Source organism: Amblyomma maculatum, chromosome 6 (assembly GCF_055883805.1).
Source record: "Amblyomma maculatum isolate TAMU_Amacu chromosome 6, ASM5588380v1, whole genome shotgun sequence".
NCBI lineage: Eukaryota > Metazoa > Arthropoda > Arachnida > Ixodida > Ixodidae > Amblyomma > Amblyomma maculatum.
Genome location: NC_139349.1, coordinates 158,948,131 through 158,966,246, shown reverse-complemented (window position 1 = coordinate 158,966,246; position 18,116 = coordinate 158,948,131). Strand labels below are relative to the sequence as shown.

Sequence of the window (18,116 nt, the reverse complement as noted above, 5' to 3'; positions counted from 1 at the left end):
AGCTATTGACAAATGGTGTGTGGAACGCAGCATGAAACTTAATGTCAAGAAAACTGTACTCCTACGTGTAACAAGGAAAAAACATTTTAGCCCATTTACTTATTCCCTACAAGGCTCCGATATTAAAGAAGTAGCAAGCCATAAGTATTTAGGGCTGACACTTACCAATCAATTGGACTGGTCACCGCATATCTCACAAATTTGTTCTTCGGCATTCTCGACACTCTGCTTCCTAAAACGCAAACTTAATCGCGCCCCCTCTAATATCAAATTTTTGGCATACAACACATTCATCCGAACTAAGCTCGAGTACGCCTCTATCATTTGGGACCCTCACACAAAAAAGAACATCACTGCTCTTGAAATGATACAAAGGAAAGCAGTCAGGTTTATTTTCCACAAGTACAGCAGATCTGATTCTCCCACACAGCTGATGGTAGAAAATGACATCCCGCTCCTTTCAGTCCGCCGCAAAATGAACACAATTTTGTTTCTTGGTAAGATTCTGTCACAGGAAGTTAATATTCCATTACCTAACTTTGTCCAACCTTCTACTGCCAGACGAACACGACACACTAGGGAACATATGCTGCAACCTGTCTTTGCCCGAACAAATTCATTTAAGTACAGTTTTTTCCCACGGACCATCTCTGATTGGAATTTGCTTTCAGAATTTCTTTTCCAAAGCAGTAATTTTAACAAGGCACTGGAAGGTCATTTGTTTGGTTAGGCTGCTCAACTTTTCAGTACTTTATATCTGTTTCCTTTGTTCATGCCGAATTGTGCTGTGTGTTATTGCCTATTTTTATTTCTTAGACTGTCAAATTGTTTAATAATTACTATTATGATTCCTTTTTTCTCGCCGAATTGTAGTGTGTATAGTATTTTTTTTTTTTCTGTGTGTGATTGTTACCTGGTATGCCCCTCCTGCTTGGGTCATAAGGCCTGCAGTATTATGAAATAAATAAATAAATTTGCTTCTCTCCGTGCGCGAAGTTTGGAACGCCTCTAGCAGTAAGTAATAGCGGGTTAAGTCGCACAATCTTTTCATCACGCAGTATATCGTTTATGTACGTTTTATTGCAGCCGTAAACCGGTGGCATTAAGGGAACGGCGACAACACGCGTAGACAGGGAACGTAGAGCGGGAACATGACGCAAGCATTAAAATTTGGGCAGCCGTCGCAGTTTTCAGTCCCGCAAAAAACAGACAACGTGTCCACATCAACAGTGTCTGGCTAAAGGCTACTCACGTGTGACAATGCAGTGCAAGGAATACATGTGTACAAAGACGGTCACTAGCAAGCGATCGACACTCGCCAAGGTACGGATGATAGCTAGGTCTAGATTGAAAACCGCGCACGCTAGCTTTGCATGCTGACAGGAGAAGAGTGAACGCTGTAACGGCCCTTGCTCCGCATTTAGAATTTCGCTTCCAGCTGAGCAGTGTTCTTTTGGAAATAAATCGATAAGCTAGAGTTGGTGTGCCTTCAGCCAGACGTCGTGCTGCAAAAGCCTGTCTCAGGGCGGAAGAAACGCTTCGCATGCTTTGAAATCAACCTCACCTGAAGTACTCATTTAATATGAAATAAATATTAGGAAGAAGGCCGTCGCGCGAAGCAAAATCATGCACGTGCGCTCGGCACAGGACAGGGGAAGTGAATGTGAGCCAAATTTTGCTACCTTGATACGGTGCACAAAGGACAAAGCTTCCCAGTAGGCGTATAAATGCATTACAGTAGCTGGCGCTTTATGCGGCCGCAGAATTGCACGGAGAAAACTCGAGCTCTTCGGTACCCAAGAGCGCGCGTGGGCGATGTAAACAGACCTGGCGCGGCAGCGGCGCCCTCTCGATGTCGCCTGGGGAAGTACGCGGCCCTCCGAGACAGTAGTCTGCGCAACAGATATCTCGGAGGCTGCAAGCACTTCCAATGCAAAAGTGAGCTGTCGATGTCCAGTTGCCCCTGAGCGGCCGCAAAGTTCCAGCTAGCGTCGAAGCGAAACGATTCGCAGCATTACGCAACCAGCACGCCTAACGACACATAAGGCGGGCACAATTAGCCTTCTGGGCCCAAAAAGACATGAAAAACAAGGTGATTGCAAATTAAGCTAACGCACGTCATTCGCTGATGCATAATATGCAGCTCTCCAATTAAGCGACCTTAGTGCACTGTCTTGGGAAACACCCGATGGAGGGAACACAGCCTCCGTTCAGAACGCGAGAAGATATGACGGTCCATGTTCTGCTAATAATCGAAGCATTAAATGGATAAATTGAGCAGCTGAAATCGAAATCGGCACCTCGCGTTATATTCGTATTCAAAGTGTATTTTTTTTTTTCTTTTTCCAGCTGACAACCGCTCCTGGCGAGACAATTTTTGCACTGTATTTACATTGAAAATACTGCCCAGCGTCCTCCTATCGAGAGAGGCACCAGTTTAATTGCGGTGAAAAATCTCGTAAACGATGCTTCCATACATAATCGCGCAATAGGCGCGGCGAATTCATGACAAGCAATCACTTATCGAAATATCGCATGCCGCTGCTCACCTGCAGTCCGTTCCGAACAGTTTCTTCTTCCACGAGCACCAACGGGAAAAAACAAAAACAAGGAAATAAAATAAAACAAGCGCGCGCATGAGAGGGATGAATGTGATCCGGAGCTGAGGAAAGCAACCAACGGCTGCCCATCCAGCACTTGGGTAGCCCTTAAGAGGGCTGTTTGTAGCGAGAAGCGGCCTTGCAGGGCTTGTAGCGAAGGAGGGCTGGCGACCACAACTTAGCCTCCGAAGCCGTACAGCGTGCGGCCCTGACGCTTGAGCGCATACACGACATCCATGGCAGTGACGGTCTTGCGCTTGGCGTGCTCCGTGTACGTGACTGCGTCACGAATGACGTTCTCGAGGAACACCTTGAGTACGCCGCGGGTCTCCTCGTAGATCAGGCCAGAAATGCGCTTGACACCGCCTCGGCGCGCCAGGCGACGGATGGCAGGCTTGGTGATGCCCTGGATGTTGTCTCGCAGGACCTTGCGGTGACGCTTGGCGCCTCCTTTGCCGAGCCCCTTGCCGCCCTTGCCACGTCCAGACATGATGAAGACGATGAAGAAAACGCGTCCGCTACGATCAGAGAAAGGAACGGGAATGACTTGTTTGCGCTCCTCCGGCGCGCGCCAGAGTGAGTGCGGGCACGCCATTGGCTGGCTCCCTCGACCACTCACGGTCGATGCGCCGGCACGTAGCGCGCCAGCACCACTTACTCGTTTTGTAGGAGCCTCGGGCGAGCCAAAATAAGGGTAGAAGCCCAATATTAATTTTGCACGAGTGAGAAACTAAAAGCGGAGCCGCGACCCGTCTACTGCAATAGAAAATTGCCTTGCGCACGGTGGCTGTAAAAAAGTGCCCAGTGCGGCTTGCTTTCCGCTTTGCGAAGTAATCGCGTGTATTTTTCAAACTTTCGCGTTATTCTTCAATTCCAATTGCTCATAACCGTTTGTTTCAGTTTGCCTCGTACCAAGAGACGCTTTCTACGCCTGTTTCATATACGCTAATGCAATTTTCTTTTTACTTTTCAATTCTTGCTTACGCGGAAAAAATAAAAAATAAATACTACTATAGCTGTTTACATCAAATTCAGAGAACTCGTGCAGCCAGGCAGTGTGACAAGCACCGCAAGATATAGTATAAAAATAAATCGCAGAGTCCTTTCTCCCTGCTTTGTTTTCCGCGTTGCTGTTCGTTTCATTTCCGAAACCCGCCCAGGTTTGTCTGCTTCCGCTAATTGCGAAAACAGATATTGTAGCGTGCAAAAAAAAAATTTTTTTTTTTTTTTTTATTCCTATTGTGTCACTATTCAAAAACCAACAACCAGCAGCAACTGCTAAGGCAGCTCCCAACCTCATGCCGCTGATGGCGATTCGCCGCTTCCTGGTGATCTCCTGCCGTGCGCCAGAATGCTGGAATAGGGCGAGTTTTTGCGGCGGTCCAATTTGAGCTCCGCTTTTCTCCACAAGTACGGCACGCACGCAGTTGCAATTTTCCACACTAGTACGGACTCCTTTTAGGCCACTGGACAAAAAAGTTTAATGTCACTGCACCAATTTTCCAATGCGCTAGCGGGGCTTTTCTTTTCGCGACCATATGTCGGCAAGCGGGGCAAAAGGTGCTGCGACCGCCAAGAATCCCCAATACCGCTCGCGCGGCAGCTCCTGGCTCCCCTTATTTTTTTTTTTTTACTTTCCCCTAGCTGCGAGCAGAGGAGACACACGAAAATACGAGCGAGCAGCGAGACCTACTACTCAGTCACTATTTTATCGCCTGGTCGAACTGCAATAGACATTGGACGCGGCAAATATACCTAACGTACTTCGTTCATAAAACATTATTCGCAACGCCTGTACGCGTAAGGCTTTGTAAACAAGCAGCTAGTACGCAAAAGTAGAATAATAATAATAATAAAGCAAACAAACACAGTCTGAGAGGGAAAATGGTTCCGAGCATTGTAGCGGATCGCTCACAGCATGTTTGCCAATGCAGGCATTGCGGTTGGCTCTGATAAGAGCCGTTGAGTTTGGCGCCGACGACGAGCTCAGTTGCGCGCCTACTTGGAGCTGGTGTACTTGGTGACAGCCTTGGTGCCTTCGGACACGGCATGCTTGGCCAGCTCGCCAGGCAGCAGAAGACGCACGGCAGTCTGGATCTCCCGGCTCGTGATGGTGGAGCGCTTGTTGTAGTGGGCAAGACGGGAGGACTCCGCTGCAATGCGTTCGAAGATGTCATTGACGAAGCTGTTCATGATGGACATGGCCTTGCTGGAAACTCCGGTGTCCGGGTGCACCTGCTTCAGCACCTTGTAAATGTAGATGGAGAAGCTCTCCTTCCTGCGGCGCTTCTTCTTCTTCTTATCGGTGGCGCGGACGTTCTTCTGCGCCTTTCCGGCTTTGCCGTTGTCAGATGGGGAGGGGGATTGACACCCGGAGGTGCCGTGCCCCAGAGTCACACATAACTCATCAGCCCATCATCATCCATTCAACACCTCCGGCAAAGTCCCCCCCAGGGCCAAGTGGGGTCTGGGAGAGTTTTTTAGTTCGAGGTGAGGGTCCTACCCGGACAAGGGGGCCGCCGCGCGATGCCCTCACAGGAGTGAGTGTCATCAAACGCAAAGACGGCCTGCAGCGCCATCGTGGCATCGAGCCGACGAGGCGAACCTTCATGACAGCACAAGTGTCACTAAGGACAACCAATCCCTGTGAGAAAATCATAATGACACAGAGAGTGTTCCACCCTTAACCGAAAAAATCACAGACGGTCCGCACCAAATCTTCGAGAACCTCTGCTCGCCAAGAATGCGACGTTCCCGCTGCAGGCAGAACCAGACCTCTTTCCGTACTTTTGCAATTACTTCATGGAGGCCTGGAACTCTGCTGTTGTATGCGGCCGCGCAGCGTGCCAGCCATACTTGGTACGCGCACTCCACGAGCAAGAGGACGAACTGGTTAACGGCCACGCCTGGCAACGGGTTCAGGTATTGCACGGTCTGGTACGGTATACCCGGAAGCTGGAAGAGGTTAGCTACACGACGGAGAAGCGCTTCAGGAAGGAGACACTGCGAGAATATGTGCACAGTGTCCTCTCTACCACCACAAGTCGGACAAGTTGGTCGCAGGCTGGTCCGTGTAAACGCCGGCGCCTTAATGGGGAGGACTCCCCTGGCGAAGCGGTACATAAAGGACGCTCTGCTTGCTTCCAAAAAATCCGCTGTGATATACCGCCAGCTGGGCTTAACATTAGCGAGGTCGTAAAGACGGAGGTGAGGGGGAAGACTAGGAGTCAAAAGCCTAACTAGTTCCTTTAGGGGCACCGAAACCACATCAATGTCCGCCTCCTCCTTACGCAGACGCTCAAGGCAGGTAGCTGCCTGAGCATAAAAAGGGGAAGGAGAGCCCGATCGTGGCACGCAATGAGAATACGTGCTCTGGGCGAAAAGGCGGAGTCGAGTACTCAGAAAAAACGAAGTCAGGCTTTGAGTCAGAGGCATGTCCGAGTTCAATGCCACTTGGGTCCACCTGACGTGCAAGGCTGAGGCTACGATGCCAAGGTCGGAGATGCCGAGGCCTCCCCTCTCCCTAGGCAGCTTCACCACAAGTCTTTTGACCTTGTCAGGAGCTCCACTCCACAAGAAACGGAAAAGGATCCGCTCCAGGTGAAGCTTCGTCCGTGCTGACAGAGGTGTTACGCCAGCGACATAGGTCAGCACCGAGAACAGGAGGGACCGAGTGATAGTGGCTCGAGCCGTAAGCGGACACAAGAGCTTCTCATACTCTCTTGCCCTCGATTCAATTTTCTCTTGAGCAGAGGACCAATTCCTATCTGAAAGGCCTTGTGAATTGAAATAAAAACCAAGGAGACGGACTTCAGCCTTCACGGGAAGACCATGAGCGGGCTGAGGACTGGATGGTGCACACCCAAAATAGAGGGTGGCACTCTTCGACCTATTAACCTTAGCCCCACTCGCCTTACAGTACACCTCCATGACATCCAGAACGGAGGAGACGGAAGCCTCATCCGGGACGACAATGGTTAGGTCATCTGCATAGGCAAAGATGGGAGCTGGTGGAGAACCTGGCGGCAGCGGAAAGCGAGCTATGCGACTGTCTCGAGAGAGCCTTTGTAACAGGGGTTCAAATGCGAGCACGTAGAGGGCAGGAGATAGGGGGCATCCCTGCCTGACTCCACGGCCCACGTCAAAAACTTCGGAGGTGCGTCCGAGCACAGTAACGGCTGAAACTGGCCTGGTATATAGAGCTCTGACCATGCGCTGGAAATCAGAGTCTATACCAGCTTCCTCCAGGACTTGGAATAAGTAGGAATGACTAACAACATCAAAAGCCTTCTCCTGATCAAACGAACAAAGAATACCCTGAAGATTTCTATGTTGAGCCCAGAGGAAAAGGTCCCTAAGGGCAAAACCGTGAAGCTGAGTGGAACGACCAGGAACACTACAAGCCTGATATGGGCCTATAATGTCTGGAAGAAAAGAAGTTAACCGAGAGGACAGGCACTTGGCTATGAGCTTGTAGTCGACGTTCAGGAGCGTGATGGGACGCCAGGCTCGTAGGTCAGTGCGTCTCGACTCATCCTTACAAAGGAGAGTGATCCGTCCTTCCCTCTGAGTACCTGAGAGCGTCCCCTCACCCAGGAGCCTGTTTACAAGAGCGGTGAAAGGCTTCCCGAGCTGCTTCCAGAACTTGACATAAAACTCAACAGTCAGGCCGTCCGAACCTGGGCTACGATTTCTGTGGAACGATTTGAGCGCCGCTTCTAATTCTGTCTCATCCAAGGGAGCTCCTGATAGGTGAACTGGTTTGGAGGGGGATTCAAGTGGAAAAGTAGCTGTGGTTGGAGCTGGAGCCTGATATAGGACGGAATAAAACTGCCGTGTTGCTTTAAGAACAGCATCCGGAGTGTTGGAGATGGACCCCGTAACCGGGTCTACCAATTCAGTGAGGGAAGTCTCTGTGCGCGCTAAGCGGCGTCGGAGGAGGTGTCTGCTGCACCAATGTTCCCTCTCCCACCGCTCAGCTCGCGCCATAGCCCTAAGACCATCCCAGCGTTGCTGGAGCAATTTTCGGAGCCGGATGCGCTGCGAGGCGAGTGCTTCGGTGACCCCTTGGCCAGCAGAAAGAGGCTTAGAAAGCAGGAGGATGACATCAGAGACAATGGTGATCTCCTGCCGTTCCTCACGTGCCCGCCTCATTCCCGCCGCCTTGAAACAGTCACGCACATCTGCCTTAATGCCATCCCATCCGACACCGTCTAAGCCTAGGTTGGACTGCAGAGAGTTTCGAAGAATACCAGAGACCTCCTTAACAACCTCCTGGTCCTCTAAAAGCCGCGAGTTGAGGCGCCAGGTCCCCTTCTCGCGAGGGACCAGGATTCCATCACTGAAGCGAAGGATGACACACTTGTGATCGCTCAACGCGGAGGGGACCGACCACATGGAGTGCATGCCGGAGGCTAGTGTTGGAGAGACGTAGAAGCGGTCTAGCCTACTCTGAAGGCGCCTCCCAGTCCAAGTCATCCCTGACTGTCCTGAGCGGAGCACCTTCCAGGCATCGACCAAATCTAGCTCCTCGACCAGCTCCCTAAGTGCACGCGCCCCCTGCCTATCCCGCTCCTTGGGCGGAGTGCCTCGAAAAGAGAGGCGATCCGCCCTGTCAAGGACACAGTTGAAATCACCCACTAGAACTAACTTGGATGGACCTATTAGCTGGGAGTCAAGGTGCTTGAAGAAGGCACCCAGATCACGACCTCTGTTCGGAGCATAAATGTTAACTATGCGAATGCCAGAATCAAGGTCTACAGACAGGACGCGGCCCTCAGCATCCCTGGAGTGGCGCAAAACCGAGCCGCGGAAGCGTGGCATAAGAATAATACCAACGCCGCGGGAACCCGACGCACCATAGCTCCAGTAAGACCTGGTGCCAAATGTTCTGTCAAAGCTCCTGATCTGGCCAAGGCGATGGATGTAGGTCTCTTGCAAGACCAAAATATCTATGTTTTTAGAGCTAGCAAGCTGAAGGATCTCAGCTTGCTTGGGACGACGGGACATGCCACGACAGTTAAAAGTAGCTAATGTGAGCGATGCCATGATGAATTGAGAAAGAAGCTGCCTAGAAACCTAATAAACGGAAAAGAAAACCCGCGAAAGGCGGAACTATCGGAGCAAGAGACCTGGAAAAATAAACACCTTATTGAGAACCTGGGGCTGCCCCAACCTGACGGTCGGGGGGGGACTCCTCTTTAGCAGAGGAGTCGGAAGTGGAGGGGGAAGGAGACGAGGACGAGGAGGAACTGGAACGCTGAGAGCATTCGCAGTCAACCACGCCACAGAAGGAGCAAGCGGACCTTACGGACGGTGAGGACGAGGGGGGAAGCTCTGCCTCATCGGCCTCAGCAAAACACTCACAACCCTTACCCTTACATAGCAAACAGGGAGCTAGCTCAATGGGAGGAGAAATAGAATGCTGCCTCTCACCAATGCTGACTTCCTGCTCCATGTCTGAACCTTCGTCTTGGCTGGAAGATGTCGCGCCAGGTTCCTCGTCCCCGTCGGAGGGGTTCCGTGCCACCGCCACGACCACCCGCTTGGCAGCAGGCCGTCCGGTCTTAGCCTGGGAGGAGGTACCCTCGGAGTCGGTGTCGATCTCCGCTCCTTCTTGTTTTTGCGCGCGCTTCCTGCGCCGCTTCGTCTTTACCGCCACAAACCCCGCGTCGATAGCGGCGGTTTGTGTCGGCTCAGCAGCCGGGGCCGCCGCAGCGGCCCTCTGCAAGGCTGCATCCTCAGGCTCCTTTTCAGCCTGTGCGGCGTCGGCAGCGGCCGCCGGCGCGGTCGCTTCCAATGCCGGCGCCGCATCGGGCGCGGGTGGAGCCCACCACTCGCACACCTCGGCCGAAGCGTGCGGGACGGGAAGCTCCTCCGCAGCAGCGGGCGCGGCGAGAACGGCCTTCTCACTCACGCCATCGCCAAGCTGCTCCTCCTCTCCGTTCTCCTTGGCTGGTGACTCAACAGCAACCTGCGCCAGGGATGGGGGCGGCAGCGGCGGCTGCCCCGCGGCGGCTGCCGGCCCGCTCGAAGCGGCGGCGACAGTCACCGAAGCAAACGACCGTTTCGTGCATGCGGAAATGGCGTGGTCACCACCGCAACGCGCGCAATCGGCGTCACAATCCTCATGTCCATACTGCGCGCAGCGCTTGCACTTAGGAGTTGGGCACGCTGCCGCAAGATGCCCCACGCGCCTGCACAAGCGGCAAAGACGCGTCACTCCTTCGTACTCGCACTGAACGACCCTCTCGCCAACTTTCAAAAGGTTTGGAACTGGTCTAGCCATCTCCATCTTAATTCTGAGGTTACCGCTCTCAACATCAGGGAACCCCGGAACATTTTCCAACTGCCTAGTCTGTACCTTTCCGTACGCCTCGAGCTCAGACACGAGCGGGGCGGCCGGCAAGTCCGACGGGAAACCGAACACTCTCACGTACCGGGAGCGGACTCCGCGGTACTCAAACTTAATCTCCACATCCTTCACACGAACGACAGGATCTGCTAAAAAGCGATCAACCGCCTGTTTGGTCTTAAAGGTGACCTCGAACCTACCACCACCAAAATCCTGAACACATTTAAGCTCGTTCTTGTTAAACCTCTTGACGAGGTCCTCACAAAGATGAACATTCAAAATGCCTTTCGGCACGCGCGAAAAGAACACATACGGCCGAAGCCGAGACGAAGAGGAAGGCGATGCCATAGCGGCCGCGCCGCCAGGCACCACGCGCACGCGTGCGTGCACGCCGCGCCGGAGGAAGGAGCGCTACCCGCCTGCCTCTACAATCTCAAAAAACAGCAACAACGACTCACCGAAGCCGCGGGGGCGTCCCCAGCTCCACGACGCAATAATCCAAACAGCACAAGCACGAGCGATGTTATTCCGAGCTGCGCATGGAGAATAGCTGCCGCGGGAAGCGATCCGAGAACCGGCACGCTGGAGCTAGCCCTAACACTTCACGGCTTTTCCGGACGGCTGAGGCGGCATGATGCGTTCTACGAGACCAACGGTGTCGAAAATGGTCCGCGCGGCGTTTTTATGCGGGCACCGTGGTGTTCAAGCGACCGAGGCGAGGCCGGCGCGCGATTGGTCGGCGCGCCGCGACCTCCTCCTCCTCGCGCCCGAAACGGGCCGCACTAGGATCATCCCTCGCCACCTGCAGCTGGCCATCCGCAATGACGAGGAGCTGAACAAGCTGCTCTCCGGAGTGACCATCGCGCAAGGCGGCGTACTGCCCAACATCCAGGCCGTGCTTCTTCCCAAGAAGACCGAGAAGAAGGCGTAAGCAGCGCTACGACCGTCTACGTAGGCACGCCAGCAGCGTCAGCTCGCGACTAACGGTCCTTCTCAGGACCAACCAAGCGCCTGCCTTGGCGGGGCATTGCTCTGCGATCCGTCTTCTCCGGACCGCTGAATCCCTCTCGACCAAGTTGCTGTTTGTTTATTTCGTGTCATTACCGGGCGCGGCGGTCTGCAATGAGTCCGCCGCACTGCACGCAAGTACGCTTACTATTGTGAGATTCGTTTACAGTGCAGACAGGCAAACATGGGAGGGAAGTGACATGACAGAGCGCTGAATGGTATATTTATATACTTTTATTGACCGATACAAACAGAATGGCGCACAGTGATTGAAACAACTAGTTGCATACCAATCGCAATATTAGTGTTTTAATTTTCTTTCGCGGTTTCCGACACACGACCAATCACGCTTTAGTAATCCCGTGAGCGGCGATAATTTCCCTCCCCGTCTGCAGAACCCGCAGAACCCATTAGCGTGCCAAAAAAAAAAAAAAAAAAAACAACCAGACGCACACCCGCAGTCCCGCTTCTCATCACTGACGCGCTACGCGTGCGAGATGAAATAGTGTAAACAGGGGCAACTGCGACGCGAGCAAGCATGGAACGAAACCTGCGGTCTGATGTGATAGGGACGATTAAATGAATGGTGCGTGCACCTATTTAGTAGACGGCTCAGGGTACCAATCAAAACCACTTGCCTTTGCACAGGGACGATGCAGTTGAATGTTTCGCTGCTTTCCTCTAGCACGCATCGTGCGAGTGCAGCAGCTGTAATGTATGTCATCGACAAAGTGCGGCCAGCACGGAGCCGCAAGTGAAGGACGCGAGCAATCGCTTTCACAGCTACTCACCGGTTTCCAGCACGTACGAAACGAAACGTGCAGCATGTGAGAGAGAGAGAGGAACGTGGGTTCGGAGCTCAGGTTCGCCGCTGTCCCGTGGCCAAAGCAGACGTTTTGGTGGTCCTGAGAAGGACCGTTGAAAAGCGTTGCTGCACAGGGGGCTCCGAAGCGGCTGCGCTTTTTAGGCGCGCTCTCCGCGGATGCGCCTCGCCAGTTGGATGTCCTTGGGCATGATGGTGACGCGCTTGGCGTGGATTGCGCACAGGTTGGTATCCTCAAAGAGGCCGACCAGGTACGCCTCGCTAGCCTCCTGAAGAGCCATGACGGCCGAGCTCTGGAAACGCAGGTCGGTCTTGAAATCCTGGGCGATTTCCCTCACCAGGCGCTGGAAGGGCAGCTTGCGGATGAGGAGCTCGGTGGATTTCTGATATCTGCGGATCTCTCGCAGGGCTACCGTTCCTGGTCTATAACGGTGAGGTTTCTTTACGCCTCCGGTGGCTGGGGCACTCTTACGAGCAGCCTTTGTAGCCAGTTGCTTGCGGGGAGCCTTCCCACCGGTGCTCTTGCGGGCAGTTTGCTTTGTCCTAGCCATAGCGGCGGCACACGAGCGTCAGACGTGAGCGACGGAAGCGCGCGCACTGAGCGGTGAGACGCGCTGCGCCGCTCCTCCTCGCCCTGTCCGCCTAGCTGATTGGTCGACGGAGGGACCGATGGCTTCCCTCCGTTCAGCGGCCCCGAGAATGCTGGAAATCGACACTTTTTGAGCGCGCGTTGGTTTCGCGCACCGCATGCGTGACAAACGTCTAGGTGTAACCGTGCTACACCAAGAGATTACGGTGCGCCTATCCTTTACCTTTGCCGGCCAAGCAAAAGCAGGCCTCTTGAGAGACGCGGGCATAGGCGGCAGCGTCGTCAGCGGCGCGTGTGCGCGCTGCTGGAAGGAGCCTGTGGGCCGGCAATTGCCTGCTCCCGGATTGTTTCCTTTTAAAATAAAATAAAACAAAATTTTAAATAATCGCAAACACCTCCCGGCGCACAGAGATAGGGGCCGTCGTCACAAGGTGTTAGCGCAAACGCTACGGCTGTCGGTATAGATCTCCGTTCGCCGTGAAGCTACGCGTGGTGCTTAAATTATTGAACGTTCAAGGTAGAGCGACGAAGCAAGAAAATAGCCCGAGAGCTAGGACGCTTTCAACTTGGTTGGTGTCGCCGCCGCTGGTATAAGCACAGATGGATCTGCAGACAGTGGGCAACAGATGTGGGTTTTATTACGATTGAACATGGCTGCCATTGCAGTGGTGTTTTTCTGTTTTCCTATTAAAGGCGACCTCGCACACAACAGCCTCTTTCCGAGACAGAAGCTCTAGTTGATACCGACAAGGCCTGTGCTGCAGCTCTATTAAGGTAGAGAGGAATCTAGCAAGATTGCGAGTGACGAGGTAAAGTGTCAGCAGCGCGATATGTACATGCTCTTCAGTACGGCAGACGTGCGCAGTCACGACACACAGGTAGCCGCGGCAGGTTGTTGCGTGCAAGCTTTTATTTTTTTGGTCAGCTCAGGAAGGGACTGAGATGGAGAGAGAGACTGCATGGGCACATTAGGGTATGGAAATTGGAACGAGAGTGAATAAAAGTCAAAGTAGCAGCCTGCACGGCGCCCGAAAACGCACGCTTGCTAGTGAAGTGGTAAGTCACTGACATGGCCAAATGTTTCGTAAGACTAGTGTCGCACCAGTAGTAGGTGGCATAAAAGTAGTTGGAACGGATAGACACACAACGCCAATGAAGTTGGTAATTATTACCTGGCCGCCCAAGAAAACAAAAGAGAGCAGCCACGTCTCGAGAGGCAGTGAAGTCAGCTCCGGCCAGGCAGGCAGGCGCCACACTTGGACCTTTACGCAGACATGCTTGGTGCAATTATTTTGCAAGCTAGCATGCACAAGAGCTCGTGGCATGCGGGAGTAAGAATGCCAAGCAAATTAATGCCGAAAATTTTTCTCCGTTCGCCATAGAGGTTCATCCACATGACCAGAGAGTGACAAAGGTTTCCACTTTGGCATTGCATACACCTGAAACGCAAAATAAAACGACATCGTAGGCAACTTAAGGCCCCTACTGCAACCTTTCAAGAATTAAAGCACGCGTTAGCACGTAAGTTAATGATGGCAAAGAACCATTACTACCAAGTTATTCTTCCTTCATATTTAAATACTTATCCTAGCAGATTTTGGAGACATCTAAGTAAGAGAAAGGAAGTGATAGATAGAGTGAAAACGGATGAAACTGTGTTACTTGATAGCCATAAAATTGCGGATTCTTTTAATCATTACTTTCAAAGCGTTTTCACATTGAAACCTGTCCTTACTAAACCGAAAGAATGTATAGATCCTAGTAGTATTCCTTCCATCTCAACAGAAGGCGTATTATCATTGCTACGCCAACTTGACACAAAGAAAGGCTGTGGAGTGGACGGCATTCGAAACACTTTTTTAAAACGCTATGCTTCACAGATTGCTGAGTATTCAGCCAACATGTTTTCAGTTTCCTTCCGTACAAGCGATTTACCTTTTGACTGGAAAGTAGCACGTGTAGTGCCTATTCACAAATCAGGTGATCGATCAATACTATCCAATTACCGTCCTATATCAATAACTAGCAGCTGTTGCAAAATTATAGAACACATTCTGGCGGGTATCGTTAGGGATTTTCTCAGTGACAAAAACATTTTATCACCTTTCCAACATGGATTCCGAAAAGGAATGTCAACAGTTACCCAACTTGTGTCAACTGTTCATGAATTATCCTCTGCCCTTGACAATTCCGGCCTTCGATACGGTCGCACACAATAAACTTATTCGTAAATTAGAGCTAATATGTCTTCCACAATATATAGTTCAATGGATAGAGGCATACTTGGAAAAGAGAAGTCAGTTTGTTGAGGTGAATGGTGCCATTTCCGAATCACTGTGTGTCACTTCGGGTGTACCGCAGGGAAGCGTGTTGGGTCCATTATATATATAAATGATTTGCCTGATGTTATTCCAAATTCTGTATCCATACGATTATTTGCAGATGATTGCATAGTGTTTAAGCAGATAAGGAAAACTTCTGATCATGGTATTCTTCAAGCCTCTTTGACAGCTATTGACAAATGGTGTGTGGAACGCAGCATGAAACTTAATGTCAAGAAAACTGTACTCCTACGTGTAACAAGGAAAAAACATTTTAGCCCATTTACTTATTCCCTACAAGGCTCCGATATTAAAGAAGTAGCAAGCCATAAGTATTTAGGGCTGACACTTACCAATCAATTGGACTGGTCACCGCATATCTCACAAATTTGTTCTTCGGCATTCTCGACACTCTGCTTCCTAAAACGCAAACTTAATCGCGCCCCCTCTAATATCAAATTTTTGGCATACAACACATTCATCCGAACTAAGCTCGAGTACGCCTCTATCATTTGGGACCCTCACACAAAAAAGAACATCACTGCTCTTGAAATGATACAAAGGAAAGCAGTCAGGTTTATTTTCCACAAGTACAGCAGATCTGATTCTCCCACACAGCTGATGGTAGAAAATGACATCCCGCTCCTTTCAGTCCGCCGCAAAATGAACACAATTTTGTTTCTTGGTAAGATTCTGTCACAGGAAGTTAATATTCCATTACCTAACTTTGTCCAACCTTCTACTGCCAGACGAACACGACACACTAGGGAACATATGCTGCAACCTGTCTTTGCCCGAACAAATTCATTTAAGTACAGTTTTTTCCCACGGACCATCTCTGATTGGAATTTGCTTTCAGAATTTCTTTTCCAAAGCAGTAATTTTAACAAGGCACTGGAAGGTCATTTGTTTGGTTAGGCTGCTCAACTTTTCAGTACTTTATATCTGTTTCCTTTGTTCATGCCGAATTGTGCTGTGTGTTATTGCCTATTTTTATTTCTTAGACTGTCAAATTGTTTAATAATTACTATTATGATTCCTTTTTTCTCGCCGAATTGTAGTGTGTATAGTATTTTTTTTTTTTCTGTGTGTGATTGTTACCTGGTATGCCCCTCCTGCTTGGGTCATAAGGCCTGCAGTATTATGAAATAAATAAATAAATTTGCTTCTCTCCGTGCGCGAAGTTTGGAACGCCTCTAGCAGTAAGTAATAGCGGGTTAAGTCGCACAATCTTTTCATCACGCAGTATATCGTTTATGTACGTTTTATTGCAGCCGTAAACCGGTGGCATTAAGGGAACGGCGACAACACGCGTAGACAGGGAACGTAGAGCGGGAACATGACGCAAGCATTAAAATTTGGGCAGCCGTCGCAGTTTTCAGTCCCGCAAAAAACAGACAACGTGTCCACATCAACAGTGTCTGGCTAAAGGCTACTCACGTGTGACAATGCAGTGCAAGGAATACATGTGTACAAAGACGGTCACTAGCAAGCGATCGACACTCGCCAAGGTACGGATGATAGCTAGGTCTAGATTGAAAACCGCGCACGCTAGCTTTGCATGCTGACAGGAGAAGAGTGAACGCTGTAACGGCCCTTGCTCCGCATTTAGAATTTCGCTTCCAGCTGAGCAGTGTTCTTTTGGAAATAAATCGATAAGCTAGAGTTGGTGTGCCTTCAGCCAGACGTCGTGCTGCAAAAGCCTGTCTCAGGGCGGAAGAAACGCTTCGCATGCTTTGAAATCAACCTCACCTGAAGTACTCATTTAATATGAAATAAATATTAGGAAGAAGGCCGTCGCGCGAAGCAAAATCATGCACGTGCGCTCGGCAAGCAGGACAGGGGAAGTGAATGTGAGCCAAATTTTGCTACCTTGATACGGTGCACAAAGGACAAAGCTTCCCAGTAGGCGTATAAATGCATTACAGTAGCTGGCGCTTTATGCGGCCGCAGAATTGCACGGAGAAAACTCGAGCTCTTCGGTACCCAAGAGCGCGCGTGGGCGATGTAAACAGACCTGGCGCGGCAGCGGCGCCCTCTCGATGTCGCCTGGGGAAGTACGCGGCCCTCCGAGACAGTAGTCTGCGCAACAGATATCTCGGAGGCTGCAAGCACTTCCAATGCAAAAGTGAGCTGTCGATGTCCAGTTGCCCCTGAGCGGCCGCAAAGTTCCAGCTAGCGTCGAAGCGAAACGATTCGCAGCATTACGCAACCAGCACGCCTAACGACACATAAGGCGGGCACAATTAGCCTTCTGGGCCCAAAAAGACATGAAAAACAAGGTGATTGCAAATTAAGCTAACGCACGTCATTCGCTGATGCATAATATGCAGCTCTCCAATTAAGCGACCTTAGTGCACTGTCTTGGGAAACACCCGATGGAGGGAACACAGCCTCCGTTCAGAACGCGAGAAGATATGACGGTCCATGTTCTGCTAATAATCGAAGCATTAAATGGATAAATTGAGCAGCTGAAATCGAAATCGGCACCTCGCGTTATATTCGTATTCAAAGTGTATTTTTTTTTTCTTTTTCCAGCTGACAACCGCTCCTGGCGAGACAATTTTTGCACTGTATTTACATTGAAAATACTGCCCAGCGTCCTCCTATCGAGAGAGGCACCAGTTTAATTGCGGTGAAAAATCTCGTAAACGATGCTTCCATACATAATCGCGCAATAGGCGCGGCGAATTCATGACAAGCAATCACTTATCGAAATATCGCATGCCGCTGCTCACCTGCAGTCCGTTCCGAACAGTTTCTTCTTCCACGAGCACCAACGGGAAAAAACAAAAACAAGGAAATAAAATAAAACAAGCGCGCGCATGAGAGGGATGAATGTGATCCGGAGCTGAGGAAAGCAACCAACGGCTGCCCATCCAGCACTTGGGTAGCCCTTAAGAGGGCTGTTTGTAGCGAGAAGCGGCCTTGCAGGGCTTGTAGCGAAGGAGGGCTGGCGACCACAACTTAGCCTCCGAAGCCGTACAGCGTGCGGCCCTGACGCTTGAGCGCATACACGACATCCATGGCAGTGACGGTCTTGCGCTTGGCGTGCTCCGTGTACGTGACTGCGTCACGAATGACGTTCTCGAGGAACACCTTGAGTACGCCGCGGGTCTCCTCGTAGATCAGGCCAGAAATGCGCTTGACACCGCCTCGGCGCGCCAGGCGACGGATGGCAGGCTTGGTGATGCCCTGGATGTTGTCTCGCAGGACCTTGCGGTGACGCTTGGCGCCTCCTTTGCCGAGCCCCTTGCCGCCCTTGCCACGTCCAGACATGATGAAGACGATGAAGAAAACGCGTCCGCTACGATCAGAGAAAGGAACGGGAATGACTTGTTTGCGCTCCTCCGGCGCGCGCCAGAGTGAGTGCGGGCACGCCATTGGCTGGCTCCCTCGACCACTCACGGTCGATGCGCCG

At 51.3% G+C, this 18,116-nt stretch overlaps 4 protein-coding genes across 4 annotated transcripts; all 4 read right to left on the bottom strand.

Moving 5' to 3' along the window:
• Positions 1 to 2,701: 2,701 nt before the first annotated feature.
• On the bottom strand, positions 2,702 to 3,182 carry LOC146187291 (histone H4). The gene has a single exon (XM_084607622.1). The coding sequence runs from the start codon at positions 3,088 to 3,090 to the stop codon at positions 2,779 to 2,781; it is 312 nt and encodes a 103-aa protein (XP_084463748.1). The 5' UTR covers positions 3,091 to 3,182; the 3' UTR covers positions 2,702 to 2,778.
• A 622-nt stretch (positions 3,183 to 3,804) lies between these two features.
• Positions 3,805 to 7,866, bottom strand: LOC146187290 (histone H2B). Its single transcript, XM_084607623.1, has one exon. It carries the CDS (start codon positions 4,800 to 4,802, stop codon positions 4,599 to 4,601), a length of 204 nt encoding a protein of 67 aa, XP_084463749.1. The 5' UTR covers positions 4,803 to 7,866; the 3' UTR covers positions 3,805 to 4,598.
• A 3,315-nt stretch (positions 7,867 to 11,181) lies between these two features.
• Positions 11,182 to 12,396, bottom strand: LOC146187289 (histone H3). The gene has a single exon (XM_084607618.1). It carries the CDS (start codon positions 12,334 to 12,336, stop codon positions 11,926 to 11,928), a length of 411 nt encoding a protein of 136 aa, XP_084463744.1. The 5' UTR covers positions 12,337 to 12,396; the 3' UTR covers positions 11,182 to 11,925.
• Positions 12,397 to 15,748: 3,352 nt separating this feature from the next.
• LOC146187288 (histone H4) lies at positions 15,749 to 18,066 on the bottom strand. Its single transcript, XM_084607616.1, has one exon. The coding sequence runs from the start codon at positions 17,972 to 17,974 to the stop codon at positions 17,663 to 17,665; it is 312 nt and encodes a 103-aa protein (XP_084463742.1). The 5' UTR covers positions 17,975 to 18,066; the 3' UTR covers positions 15,749 to 17,662.
• Positions 18,067 to 18,116: the final 50 nt, after the last annotated feature.

Excerpts from the sequence above, each read along its gene's own strand:
- LOC146187291 (XM_084607622.1), bottom strand. The coding sequence starts at position 3,090 with ATGTCTGGACGTGGCAAGGGCGGCAAGGGGCTCGGCAAAGGAGGCGCC.
- LOC146187290 (XM_084607623.1), bottom strand. The coding sequence starts at position 4,802 with ATGTCCATCATGAACAGCTTCGTCAATGACATCTTCGAACGCATTGCA.
- LOC146187289 (XM_084607618.1), bottom strand. The coding sequence starts at position 12,336 with ATGGCTAGGACAAAGCAAACTGCCCGCAAGAGCACCGGTGGGAAGGCT.
- LOC146187288 (XM_084607616.1), bottom strand. The coding sequence starts at position 17,974 with ATGTCTGGACGTGGCAAGGGCGGCAAGGGGCTCGGCAAAGGAGGCGCC.